Here is a 12,881-nt window from a genome sequence, read left to right as displayed (position 1 = left end):
AAAGAATTTAGGCCACAGAAAGTGCAAGAAGTGCAAAATGTTTTCAGGATCAACCCTTCATCAGTGCCATAGCATACACCTGCAACTGCATTTTGTAGTGTAAAATACAATGCGCTGTAATGCAATTAATAAAGCAATTTCATATCTGAGAATATGAAAGAGAACCTTTGATGTGTAACATCATCACAGCATCTCCAATAACGGATACCTTTCTTTTGGAAAAGCTGGAATCCTGGAAAATCTAAATCCAAATGCTTCTTTCTGAAGACTAACACAGTGCATAAAGAATTTCAGTCTATGCATAGGTCCTTTTATCATCTGAATGTGAATATATTTCTCTGCTTGTATTATTATACTGCAGTTTTGTTACTGACGCTATAGTTCAAAATATTATTTTGGAAAGGAGAGGAACCATGTTAGCAGTGGTCTTGTTTGTTTAGATTCTACTTTGTGACAATGTCAAATTGAAATAAATTGTTCCTACAATTGTGTGTAAATGTGGAGCGGTCTCGGTCTAAAAGATCAGTATGGAGTGCCACAAGGCTCTGTCTTGGGTCCTATTTAGTAGGACATCCTACTAGGCCATGTTACAAGGAAAATATGATGGCACAGTTTTATATTTCCACTATTTTCATAGTTTATTGTTATTATTATTTATAATTAGGGTTTTAATAAATGTAATAAGGCAGAAAAACTACTACCCATTAATCTTTTGCTAACAAGTTTTGGACAACTTCTTACTCACTGGGCATAACTATTACTTAGCAAAGATGACAGAATTTTCATTTTATGGTGAACTATCTCTTCAAGTAACATGCAAAAGTCCCCACCTACTGTTCCAAAAAATACATAATCCCACCCCACTGCCACCCCTGCACTGTTTCGGTACCCTTTATAGGGTAACTGAGCCTCTTCCTGCCAGTCTGGTGCCAGCTGATCATTTCTCCTGTCGTCAGCTCTGCTGTGAGAAAGCCATCTTAAGCACTGATGACTCGGGCCAGGTGTCTTTAACCCAGGCCATTTATATGGCCAAGTTCCTGTCTGTCTGCACACCAGGGAATAATTACTAAAAAAAAAAAACCTGGGACTGCTCCAAACTCTTATTTCCTTCCTCTCTTCACCCTTCACCCTCAGCCTGCTCTCTCTGGCTCGCTGTTTCAGGTGTCGCCGGGCTCGCAGGGCCACGCTAAACATAAGCACTCTATTTCAGAGCAGGACCAGACGCCACGGAGGGACTGAGCTGAATTAGGTCAGAGAGAGGGGTGGAGAGAGCCGGGCACTGGTTTTCCTGTCGTGGGTCAGTGATTCTTAAACTGAAGAGACCCTCCTTCAATCACTGAGCCCATTACTGCTACCACACACTCAGAGCAAGCTTACAGAACGCTCCACAACAAACACAAACATAGTGAATGAAGCAGAGGGGCAGGATGATAAATATCTGTTTCACAGAGCTTGAACAACTGCAGCGTAACTGCAACAGCCTGCTCTGAGCTTTCACACTGAGAACATTTACATGGACACCAGAACGTGACGTAATGCAGGAAAACAGCTTGAGAAGTTGCATTCCCGTTTGCATGCAGCTTTCTCTCTCTTTGTGTTTGGAATAAGACATTTTTAGGTGCGTGTGATGTAAAGATGGACTCACAAACCTAGCTTAAATGATAGTTTTTCCAAAAATTTATATATTTTGAAGAATGTTGGTAACCAGTAGCCATTGACTTAAAAAAATATTATGGAAGTTAATTGCTACTGTTAACTGTCTGGTTACCAACATTCTTCAAAATATGTTCATTTGTGTTCAATAGAAGAAAGCAGGTTTGGAACAACTTGAAGATGCGTTTTGGTTGAACTATCCCTTTAAACTATATATAAACTACAAATATCAATCCAGCCTTCTGGATTCAGTTTGTGTGGCTGTTAATGCATGTGGAATTAGATCATCAATTTATATCACCAGTCTTTGAAGACGCTTCTTAAGAAGATCGAGATGTTTCAATATTGAAGGAAACAGCAATTGTGGCACTTGTTGCTCATCTTTATTACAGGCTTTGGTAGCACTCAGTGTGGCTCTACAGATATTGGATAGAGCTCCTCTGATTTGCTTAGATGAAAATTGCCAAAGGGATCTGGGGTTGAAAATTATGCATGTCTCATAGTCTGAGACAAGATTTCTGTTTCTGTTTACCGGATATAAGCACATATTTAGGATTTGTTTGGGGACTAAATGTAATAACCACTGAAAATCACATTTGTTGACTGCTAATCTGAATACTGGAACTGACGTTTCCTCTTCGATGTGTATAGTGGTTATGGCCCTGTTGGAAGATGTTGAGCTCTTAAGTTTCTTTTAAATATCACCTTTATCTCAGATGTTTCTCCTAAAATTCCACAGGAGACTCAACTAAAAATGCACAGGTGAGACATAATAGTTGCCTCAAGTAGATCATAGAAACCAATGGCACCAAAAGTCTCTACTAGGGGTGTCGCAATATTCCGGTATTGACGATAACAATGATATTTAAAAAAATTAAATATCATTATCATGTTAGAGTTGTCGCAATATACCAGTATTGGCAATAACCGTAATATTTCAAATGAACAGTACACATATGATAATATAGCACGTAAATAATCCTGAGCCAATATCTGATTGACATCCCAACGGTATTGCACCTTAATGCTGGATGCCACATAAAACACAAGCAGACACAGCGGTCAGCTGCTACTGCCGCGTAAAAGCATGTCATCGGATGTGACAGACCAGACACTCTACCCACACTACAAGAAAATTGCTCGCCAATGTGGAAGTTTTTTTGGATTCTGCGAAAATGACTTGTTAATCACCCCAGTCTGCAGGACCTGACGATCAACAGTGAGGGAGCAAAACCTCCATTATCTTGCAGATTTGGCCACTGTAAGTTGCCATTATTTTCCTTGTCCTGAAACAGGAAATGTTACATTAACCTGTTAACTGCTGACGCCTTTCTCTGGTTTATTATATTTACATCCCCCATGCTTATAGTCCAAAAGTGTGCTCATCTGGATAAAAACTTCTGGATTATCGTATGTTTACTCCAAATATCTTTAGAGAGCAGTCATTTTTTTTCTATTTTTACCCAAATCAGGACAATGTGGTCATTATGGAGCGCTAAACTCTCACATGTAATACATGATTCATTCATACTAGACACAAGAGGGCACCCTCGTGCAGAAAGTCCACGAGAGACTCTCATGAGTAATAAGTTAAAGGAAATCCCTAATAACGTCTCCACACGGCTCCGGGGGGTTAATAAACACCTTCTAAAGTGAAGCGATGCATTTGTGTAAGAAAAATATCTATATTTAACAAGTAATGAAGTAAAATAACTAGCTTCCGCCAGACCATCTTCCGTAGTCAACTTCGTCACGTCAGTTGCGCTTTTTTTGTAAGCTGAACATAGTACTTTTAGTGTAAGGACGTAATGTAAGCGTTTTGAACTGCGAGCGGCGTTACACTTTCTTCCTAAGCTGAATACGGAAGGCGGTCACAAACGCATCGCTTCAGAAGGACTTTATTAACCCACCGGAGCCGTGTAGAGTACATTTATGGTGGATGGAGACGCTTTCTTTAGCTCATACTCGTTGGTCTCATTCACTGCCATTATAAAGCTCGCATACGTCAGAATATTTATTAATATAACTCCAATTGTGTTCATCAGAAAGAAGAAAGTCATTTACACCTAGGATGGCTTGAGGGTGAGTAAAGCTTGGGGTAATCCTTTAATAAATCTCAGAAAGATATTTTGACTGATTAAACATGAAGAGAATTAACACACCATAGCGACAGTATATGGTTTATCTCTGTTCTTCAAGCCATCTCAGGTATTTTCATAAGGATAATGTATATTTATAACGCAATGCCAATCGACTTTATCACTGTATATAATACTGTGAAATAATATTTCTTTTTAATTTCCAGCATTATTTTTTTTTTTTTTCAAGATCTCTATAGATATCGCAATATATCGTTATCGTGAATTATTTTGGCCACGATATCCGCATCAACAGCCTTGGTCTCTACGATCTACTCAGGCATACAATGCTTTTGGGAAACACAGCCCAGATCATTTAGTCCTGTAAGAATTTAAAATGTTCTTCCAGATCATACTGAGATTTCTGCCTTGCCATTGTAGACAACGGTATCCGAGTGCACTATGAGGCATTCTTGAGATCTCCTCTGAAACTCCTTTGGGACGTGTGAAAATAATCATGCTCTCCATTTGATCTCACTTTATTTGTGACTTTCCTTGACACAATACGTTTTTAGGAACATGTTTTAAGAGCGACGTGCGCCGCCTGACTGAGTTTGTGTGAAGTATGTCCTTCACATCTCTTTCAGCGAGTGTCTCCGGGGACAGACTGGGTTTGAGCTCCGTCTGAGCACTGATGGATCGGTCCCATCTCGCCCCATTAACGTGAGTCTGTCCCTGGCTTTTCCCAGAACGAGAAACCTTTCCATTAACTCTCTTTCTCTCCTCCCGAACTTTCTCTCTGCTTGTCCTCCATAACACACCTCCAGCTCCCTGGTTTCTGTTCCCTCCACCTCGTTTTCTGCTAATGGCTCAGTGCGGAGAGCTTTGGTGCCAGCTCGCGTGTACCAGCACTGGCACTGCACCGGTCCCTCTCCATCTGTTTCAGGGGTGGGTCACAGCAGAGCCCAGACCTTTCTTCCAACCTAGACGCCGTATTCCACCACACCACTGTGATTTAGCTGGAGCGACTGCCAACGCAACCTACCCAGAATGCAGCATATGCTAATGCTAACCCATCAGCATACCAAACCTTCAGAGAACGAGAGAGATCGACGCCCACTGGGGGAACGCGAAGGGTTGAGAAAGAGAAATAAACAGAGCGACTGATGGAATATTGCGCATGATACATGAGCAGAGTGATTGCTGATGCTAATGAAATTAAGACGGTGGCATCAGTGCCAGAGCTGCTTTGTGCTCTGTTGCATTTGTGGACACTTTACACTGACCACAGAGGATCAAGCCATTTGCTCCAACTTATGCCAGATTTTATTTCATATCACACTGGGACAGAGATCCATATGGCCTAGAGATTAAGATTTGTTTGACTAGTCTACTCAAACACATTACAGGCTCAGAAAACATATGGTGTTGTTCAGCACATCACACACACACAGAGAGAAAACAAGGGTTAAATCAGAATGGGAATACAGTAGAGGACAGACACATAGCCTGCGTCCAAAATCACATAATGTACAGTAGGTACTAAATTTGGCTTTAAAGGGGTGGCTGATTATGATTTGACTTTTTTAATTTTAGTTAGTGTGTAATGTTGCTGTTTGATCATAAACAACATCTGCAAAGTTACGACGCTCAAAGTTCAATTCAAAGAGAGAAATTTTCTTTTACAGAAATCACTACAACAAACGGCTGGTAGGGACTACAACAAGCTTCTTCCTGGTTGGTGATGTCACTAACCCTAAAATTTACATAAACCCCGCCCCCGAGAACACGCAACAAAGGGGGCGGGGCCATGTTGGGCTGCTTTAGAGAAGAGGAAGAGTTGTTGTAGTCGAGTGTTGTTGACATGCCGTCATTTTACGCCGGACTGCTTCACAAACGAGGGTCAATTCAGCACAAAAGATGAACATGACGGCACATGCTAGTGGATGAGTTGAATCAACTCCACAGCAACTACATCAATTTATCCACTAACCATTCAGAAACGTCTAAAAGTTGTAACTTCTTCCTGAGTCTCTCCATCAGTGTCGACTCCGGTTTGAACAATGTAAGGCTGAACACTTTCGTCATTTTGGCTGCGTGAGATTCTCCAGCTTTGTTGTTGTTGAGCTGTTAAAGCTCCGCCCTCTTCTGGAAAGGGGGCGGGAGCAGCGGCTCATTTGCATTTAAAGGGACACACACAAAAACGGCGTGTTTTTGCTCACACCCAAATGGGGCAAATTTGACAAGCTATAATAAATGATCTGTGGGGGATTTTGAGCTGAAACTTCACACACACATTCTGGGAGACTTATATTACATCTTGTGAAAGGGGCATTATAGGCCTTTAAATGTACTTTGCCACCATTAAAAAGTATGTTATATATAGTATAAATGTGTGTAGTATGAATGTAATCTGGACGTCCTAAACCTGCTATGTTGTCACTGTCATGTGATCTATGGCATCAGTTGCGTCGCTTCACCATCATTCACAAATCCTCTCCTGTGGCCTCATTGGATAGTAAAGTGTCCATCATATGCACACTTCCGAATCTAGTAATTGGTCATCCGGGTACTTTTTGCCTACTGATTTATGAATACTATAAATTTGGACATACTGCTTGGCTCACATACTGTGCCCGGCCAAAAAAAGTTGCTGTTTGGATTTAAATAGGCAGAGTCTATGATTGGATCATTATTACAGTGATTATTATGTTTCTAGCATGTTATATGTTTGGCAACAGTTCTTCTAACTCTAACTGATGGATTGTGTAGATTTTCATTTCATAAACAACCATGTAGGAAGACACATCATGGCCATATTCCAGGGTATAATAACATTTGATTCAATCAAGAGGTCCATCAAGTTTTGTTCAAGATCTTGTACTAAAAATGCAAGAGGCACATCCCAAAGACTTTCAGTGAATTTAAGGTCTGGACTCTGAAGTGCCAATTCCTGTGTGAAAATGATTCTTCATGCTCCCTCCCAACCATTCTTTCACAGTTTGAGCCTGATGAATCTTGGCTTTGTCATCCTGGAATATGGCCATGATGTGTCTTCCTACATGGTTGTTTAGGAAATGAAAATCTACACAATCCATCAATTAGGGCTAAAAGAACTGTTGCCAAACATATAACATGCTAGAAACATAATCGTCTCTTATAGACTCTTAAGCATTTGCCTATTTGAATCCGAACGCCCTTCTCAGTTGGCATCCTGATTGAAATGGAAACACAAAAGACTGATTTCATAAGTGATTTCTACATAAGCAGCAGAAGCATTAGAGCATTAGAGCATGACGTTAGCCACGCCAAGGTCGTGAGTTCAATTCCCAGGGAATGCATTAAGTGATCAAATGTATATGCCGAATGCCATGTAAGTCGCTTTGGATAAAAGCTTCTGCCAAAATGCATAAATGTATGTCATAGTGTTCAGATGAGTTTACTATTATGTTTTCTAAGCTAAGAATGTGATACTCTAACAAGCATGAAATACATACTGTAGTTTCAGTTAGATTTAACTATTTTTATGCATATTAGCATGCTTCTTATCACCATTTCTTATGCTGCCTACCTTTTGGCAATGAAAGTCAGGAGCACAACTACAGTACGAGGCCTGTAGACGGCTCATTAGGTGTTGGAACAATGCCATCACACAGATGACATTCTGGTCAAGCTTCAAAACTGCATAAAAAATGGATCCACTGTGTCGGCAGATATTAACCCAGTTTAGGACTTACCCAGTTTGACATTACATTTCACATGGAAACGATCTCTCCTAAAGATGCACATTACTGAGGGAGATGTATTTATTTAGTTTAAATTTAAGGCCAATTTAAGATGTAAAATAACTCTGTTTTGTCCTAAAATGCAATGAGTCTGGAGGTGAAAACTCGTTGTCTTACCTGTCACAGCGTGTTCCGGTGTAGCCCGGCGGGCATCGGTCGCAGATCACCTCACCCCTGGCATCGACGTGGCACGTGGGACTGAAACTACGGTGTTTTTGAGCCAACAAGGGGACAAAGAGAAAAAGAAAAGAGCAGCGAATCAAAAACATCATAAGCACTCGCTCTGGTTCTAACCAGAGACCGTCTGAACCCCGAGATGATGAAGCAAACCCTTCACAGCGAGGTGAGCGTCAGGTTCTGCCATTAGCTGTAATGACTGCACGGCTATTTCAGACGACACTGGAGCCTGGCTGAGGGGCATGCTGGGAATGCTGAGGGCAGGAGGGGAGCGACGCTTTCTTTAGCCCGCTTGAGGATGTGGAATGTTCAGCTGTTGCATTCTGGGACACGTCAACTCTTTCTGGATTAGCCACTAGCATGCTACAGCCAATATTAGCCTAGTGCTGAAATCATGTGCCAGCTACAGAGCTAAAGTAAGACTCTACAGGCGCTCCTTATAGATGCCATCATGCCAAAAATGAAACTGAATCACGGACTTTACTGGTTTTAGTTGAGTCTGCCACCAAGATTGGTAAAGGTGATGTGCGCAGTTTTTTGATACAAAAACTTTAGTTTGGGGTCCAATTTTCACTATTAACTATTGCTTATTATCATGCATATTAGTAGGATGTTGGTTGTTTATTATAAAGCACATATTAATGCCTTATTCTGCATGACCATATTCTACATCCCTTAATCTTACTCAATACCTAAACTTAACAACTACCTTACTAACTATTAATAATTAGTAATTAGGATTTTATTGAAGCAAAAGTCATATGTGAATATGTGTTCCCCATACTAAAGTGCCATCTACAAATGCACTGAACAAAATTGTAAAAGCAACACTTTTGTTTTTGCCCCCATTTTTCATGAGCTGAACTCAAAGATCTAAGACTTTTTCTATGTACACAAAAGGCCTATTTCTCTCAAATATTGTTCACAAATCTGTCTAAATCTGTGTTAGTGAGCACTTCTCCTTTGCCGAGATAATCCATCCACCTCACAGGTGTGGCATATCAAGATGCTGATTAGACAGCATGATTATTGCACAGGTGTGCCTTAGCCTGGACACAATATAAGACCACTCTAATTTAGACAGATTTGTGAACAATATTTGAGAGAAATAGTCAAGTCAAGTCACCTTTATTTATATAGCACTTTTTACAATGCAGATTTACAGTGATAACTGGTGTATAATTTTGGCTGCACAGCAGCTCTTAAAGAATAGTGTCAATGCAGGCAGATCAAAGCACTGTTGAATAAAAGTAGGCCTTTTGTGTACATAGAAAAAGTCTGAGATCTTTGAGTTCAGCTCATGAAAAATGGGGGCAAAAACAAAAGGTTGCATTTATAATTGTGTTCAGTGTATTAGTATAAAACCTATTCAACTTTTCTGAAGCTGGTGTTCCCATCATGCTCTGGAGTAATACAGCTGTTTTCCAGCTGTATTTACACTGTTTTATCATTGCTGTTGTTGTGTTTAGTAACTTGCTGTTTTGTGACATCTGGAGTTCATTTTCTACTCAAAATGACAAATTCTTCCTCAAAAATGATCAAACAAATGTTACTGTTATTGTGTAGCAAGTATTGAGCTGGATACCACATTACTTATATCATGTAGATATGTTGTCTACACAATATCTACTGTATTATTTACTATTTATAGAGTATTGCAAAGTAAACTTTTACTAAGTAGAAATTAAGTTAAAGTTACTTTTTTTTTTTTGTTAATTTTACTTAACTTAGTTAAGTAGATTTTACTTAATTGCACATATGTGAATATATGCAAAAGAAAAAATAATTGTTTTTTCAGTGTACGATCGTTGCAGCAGCACTAACCGACAGCATCAGCAGATCTATCGATGAAAGCCTCACGATGCTGAGTGTTTATTTGTAGAGTATGATGTCAGTATGATGTATGACGTACTTGTTTGACGGGCTCAGAAGAGGACAGGCACACGGCTGACAGTCATCTGCAGTTCCTCTGGTGGCGTCTCCGTAGTAGCCAGGAGCACATCGGTCACAGTTCGGCCCTACGGTGTGATCCCTACAGCCCTACAATACACACAAATACATTCATACTGGGACAGACCATATGAAAAAAAAAAACCCACATGACTAATGTGAGGACATGGAGGTATGTTAACATACACAAAACATCTGCAGATTCTGTCTGAGGAAATGAAAACACATCTTAAACTGCATCATTGTCACAGTTATGTTCAGTTTGTCTTAGTTATCATGGACTTTTAGTTTGTTTTCATTTTATTCTCATGTGTTTAATTTTCCCGTCACTCCTTTGTTACCATGGTCACCATCATTATGAGTTCGTTTGATTCAGCTGTGTTCAATTAATCCTCTTGTTTGAGTTCCTATATAAGTATGAGTCCCCTCACGTTCATTCTCTGGTCACGTTTAAGATGATGTCTTGCTACCTTCTGTTTACCTTTTGGATTATTGTTATTAAAACTCGTGTTGGAATCTGATTCTTCATCTCACCTGCAACCACCTTCTGTGCCACTATGTAACTCAGTTGTATCAAATATGTTAGTTTCTATAAAAAAGTAGCAATGTACCAATTGTTTACGTTCTATTAACTTTTAAAAGCACCATTCCTCAGCAGGGACACACACTTTTCATCAGCGTTGGCACGCAGTAATGGATCAGAGGGACGGCGGCAGTATTTCATGTTTGAGAGGTAAATACACATGCACACGGTGATAATCACAGCGCAATCCATCGACACAATCACGGTCTGACAGCACAGGATGAGCTTCAGCAGCTCTATATGTCTGTGTTATATTGCTCGTGTCCTTGGCAGGCTGTAGTCAAGAAGAGGGTGTTCAGCTCTCGACTGCTCAAACCAGCGCAGGAGAAACTGTCTGGTGCCATGGAAGACTGATGTTGTTTCCTCACGAATGGAGATTGTGTTTTATTTTAGATCCAAAAAGATGACAGTTTGAGCATACAGGTCTAAACATCACCTTACTGAACAACAGTGAACGTCATGTACTACCAAGGCAGGGCTTGACATGAACGTTTCTGCTTCATGGCTTGTGGTTTTCCAAAGTTACTAGCATTTTCACTGGTCGTAATTTTGACATCAGTACCATGTGGAAAAATTCATAATTTGTCAGCAGGTTTATTAGGCTGCTGTCACTTTAAGAGCTGATGCACGGATCCATTATACTGTTACACATGCGTTTTCTTTCTCAACTGTTTACATTCACTTTAAACAGAACTGACTACGTGAATACTCACCAAGACTGGCATTTTGACATTATTTTGTGTGTATTTGACTGTTTAAGCATAATAAGCACCAAAAAAGAACTCAATTTAGTACTGAGAGGCGGCTTTATGTGTGTGTGAGAACAAAATCTGCAGGAATGAGTTAAATTATGAGCAATACAACACTGAAATTCAAGCCCTGAAACACCAACAATATTCATCTGGATCAAATGAAACGAGTGACGGAGGGTTTGTGTGTGTCGAGAGAGAGAAAGAGTATTGTGTGTCTGTTCTGGGGAAAATGAGTATTGGAAGTGTTTCAGATATTTCAGTATCAATATTGAAAAATCAATATTTTTGACAACACTACATTGCACTTAGTTTATTATTTCAGATGAATTTTAAAAGGCTTTAATTCAAATATGTATATGTTATATAAAAATTCAACCTGCTAAAGTTGCTTGTAGGACTGTGTTACACACTACTGCTGAAATACACACTCTCACACACACACACACACACACACACAGGAAATGGAATGATTCTATTTTCCGTGACTCCATCTGAACTGCATTCACAGCAGATTGTGTTATTATAATGCAGTTCTGTTATTATGGGCAAACAGCTTCAACAACAACAACAGAGCAACTCAATTCTGTACACTCATTCTGAAGAAACAACAAAATACAGTCTTTCATCTTAACAATGTGCACACACACACACACACACACACACACACACACACACATTACCAGGCAGTGTCCAGTGACGTCATCGCAGCGCTCCGCGTGTCCGTGGCATTGACAGAGCTCACACACGCCACGATACAGCATCCCGTTCACCCTGCGGTAGCCCACCGCACACATCTGCAAACACACACACACACACACACGGTTAGTGCATCACAGAAACATCATTCATCATGAGGAAATGAAGGGTTTGGTCAGGTTTGTCTGAACGTGCGTCATGAGTTTAACAGCGTGTGAGCGTCAGCGCTGCCAGTAATTAATCTGTGCTGTGCTAATTGGCGGATCATTGTAGAGCACAAAGTGCTTTGATTTACTAAACGAGGGAGAAGATTTGTTTCAGTCAACTGAAGCGCAAGAGAAGTTTATAGAGCCGGCTGATAAATGAGTGTGTGTGTGTGTTTTCTTAAGATGTACTTCTTCAAACCTTTCTGTCTTGTTTTGTTTCATTAACGTGTCTGAAGGCCTCACAGGCCGCTGCCTTTTACAGTCGGCATTAAAACACAATAGCTCTATTTATTTTCTAAATGCATGATACTGGTCTTATTGTGAACAGTTCAATCATCATGCATATGTTTTTACCTCATAATCTTTGTAATTAAAATGCCATAACTTGCTCTTTTTGCGATGCAATAATCAGACATGGAAAAATACTATGACACTTAATTGTCTGCAATACACACAGGATAAACCATGAACCTGAACTTGACTCATTTAACAAGTTCTACTGCTTTTGATTAAAGTCACCATGAAATATAAATAGGAAGCTGCTGATTTTGCAGTGTTTATCCATCATTATTATGCACATCATGATTGTTTCATGTTCCTCATAATCTTGAATCAGAATATCTTCTCCTCCCTCTTGCAGCATCTCTTCTCTGATGATGAGGGCGGGGCAACCTGTCACTCACATGAGATCCACCAATAGCAAACCACAACCATCCAATCAATTCCCACACACAAAATCAAGCCCCGCCCTACATTTGTTCTTGTTTGAGAAGCGTTTCTCTCGATGTATGGCACAATAGAGAAGAAAACACTTGTTTAACTTCCCTTTTATGATGATTTTAATCTTTTCCCAAGAGAGATTGCCATTTTCCCCAGCTGTTGTAATCAATATCAAGTAAATTATCCGCTCACAGTGAGACGAACCATATGATGCTCTAATGAGCAGGAAATATACAGCACACAAACACTGGGGTAAATAGTACAATTTAAATTAAATTAAT

General features: G+C 39.9%; 1 protein-coding gene across 9 annotated transcripts in view; it reads right to left on the bottom strand.

Annotated features, from left to right (window-relative positions):
* lama2 (laminin, alpha 2) overlaps nucleotides 1-12,881 on the bottom strand; it is a 171,309-nt gene that overhangs the window by 69,067 nt on the left and 89,361 nt on the right. For all 9 annotated transcript variants that reach the window (XM_048208189.1, XM_048208190.1, XM_048208191.1 and 6 more), the window contains exons 16-18: nucleotides 11,659-11,772; nucleotides 9,606-9,733; nucleotides 7,634-7,720 (exon numbers count right to left, since the gene is read on the bottom strand). In XM_048208189.1, coding sequence (XP_048064146.1) covers nucleotides 7,634-7,720; nucleotides 9,606-9,733; nucleotides 11,659-11,772 — 329 coding nt within the window. The remainder of the gene's footprint in view (nucleotides 1-7,633; nucleotides 7,721-9,605; nucleotides 9,734-11,658; nucleotides 11,773-12,881) is intronic.

This window comes from Megalobrama amblycephala, linkage group LG11 (assembly GCF_018812025.1).
Source record: "Megalobrama amblycephala isolate DHTTF-2021 linkage group LG11, ASM1881202v1, whole genome shotgun sequence".
Classification (NCBI taxonomy): Eukaryota; Metazoa; Chordata; class Actinopteri; order Cypriniformes; family Xenocyprididae; genus Megalobrama; species Megalobrama amblycephala.
The sequence above is the reverse complement of the archived record's forward strand: the minus strand, read 5'-3'. Positions and strand labels throughout refer to the sequence as shown.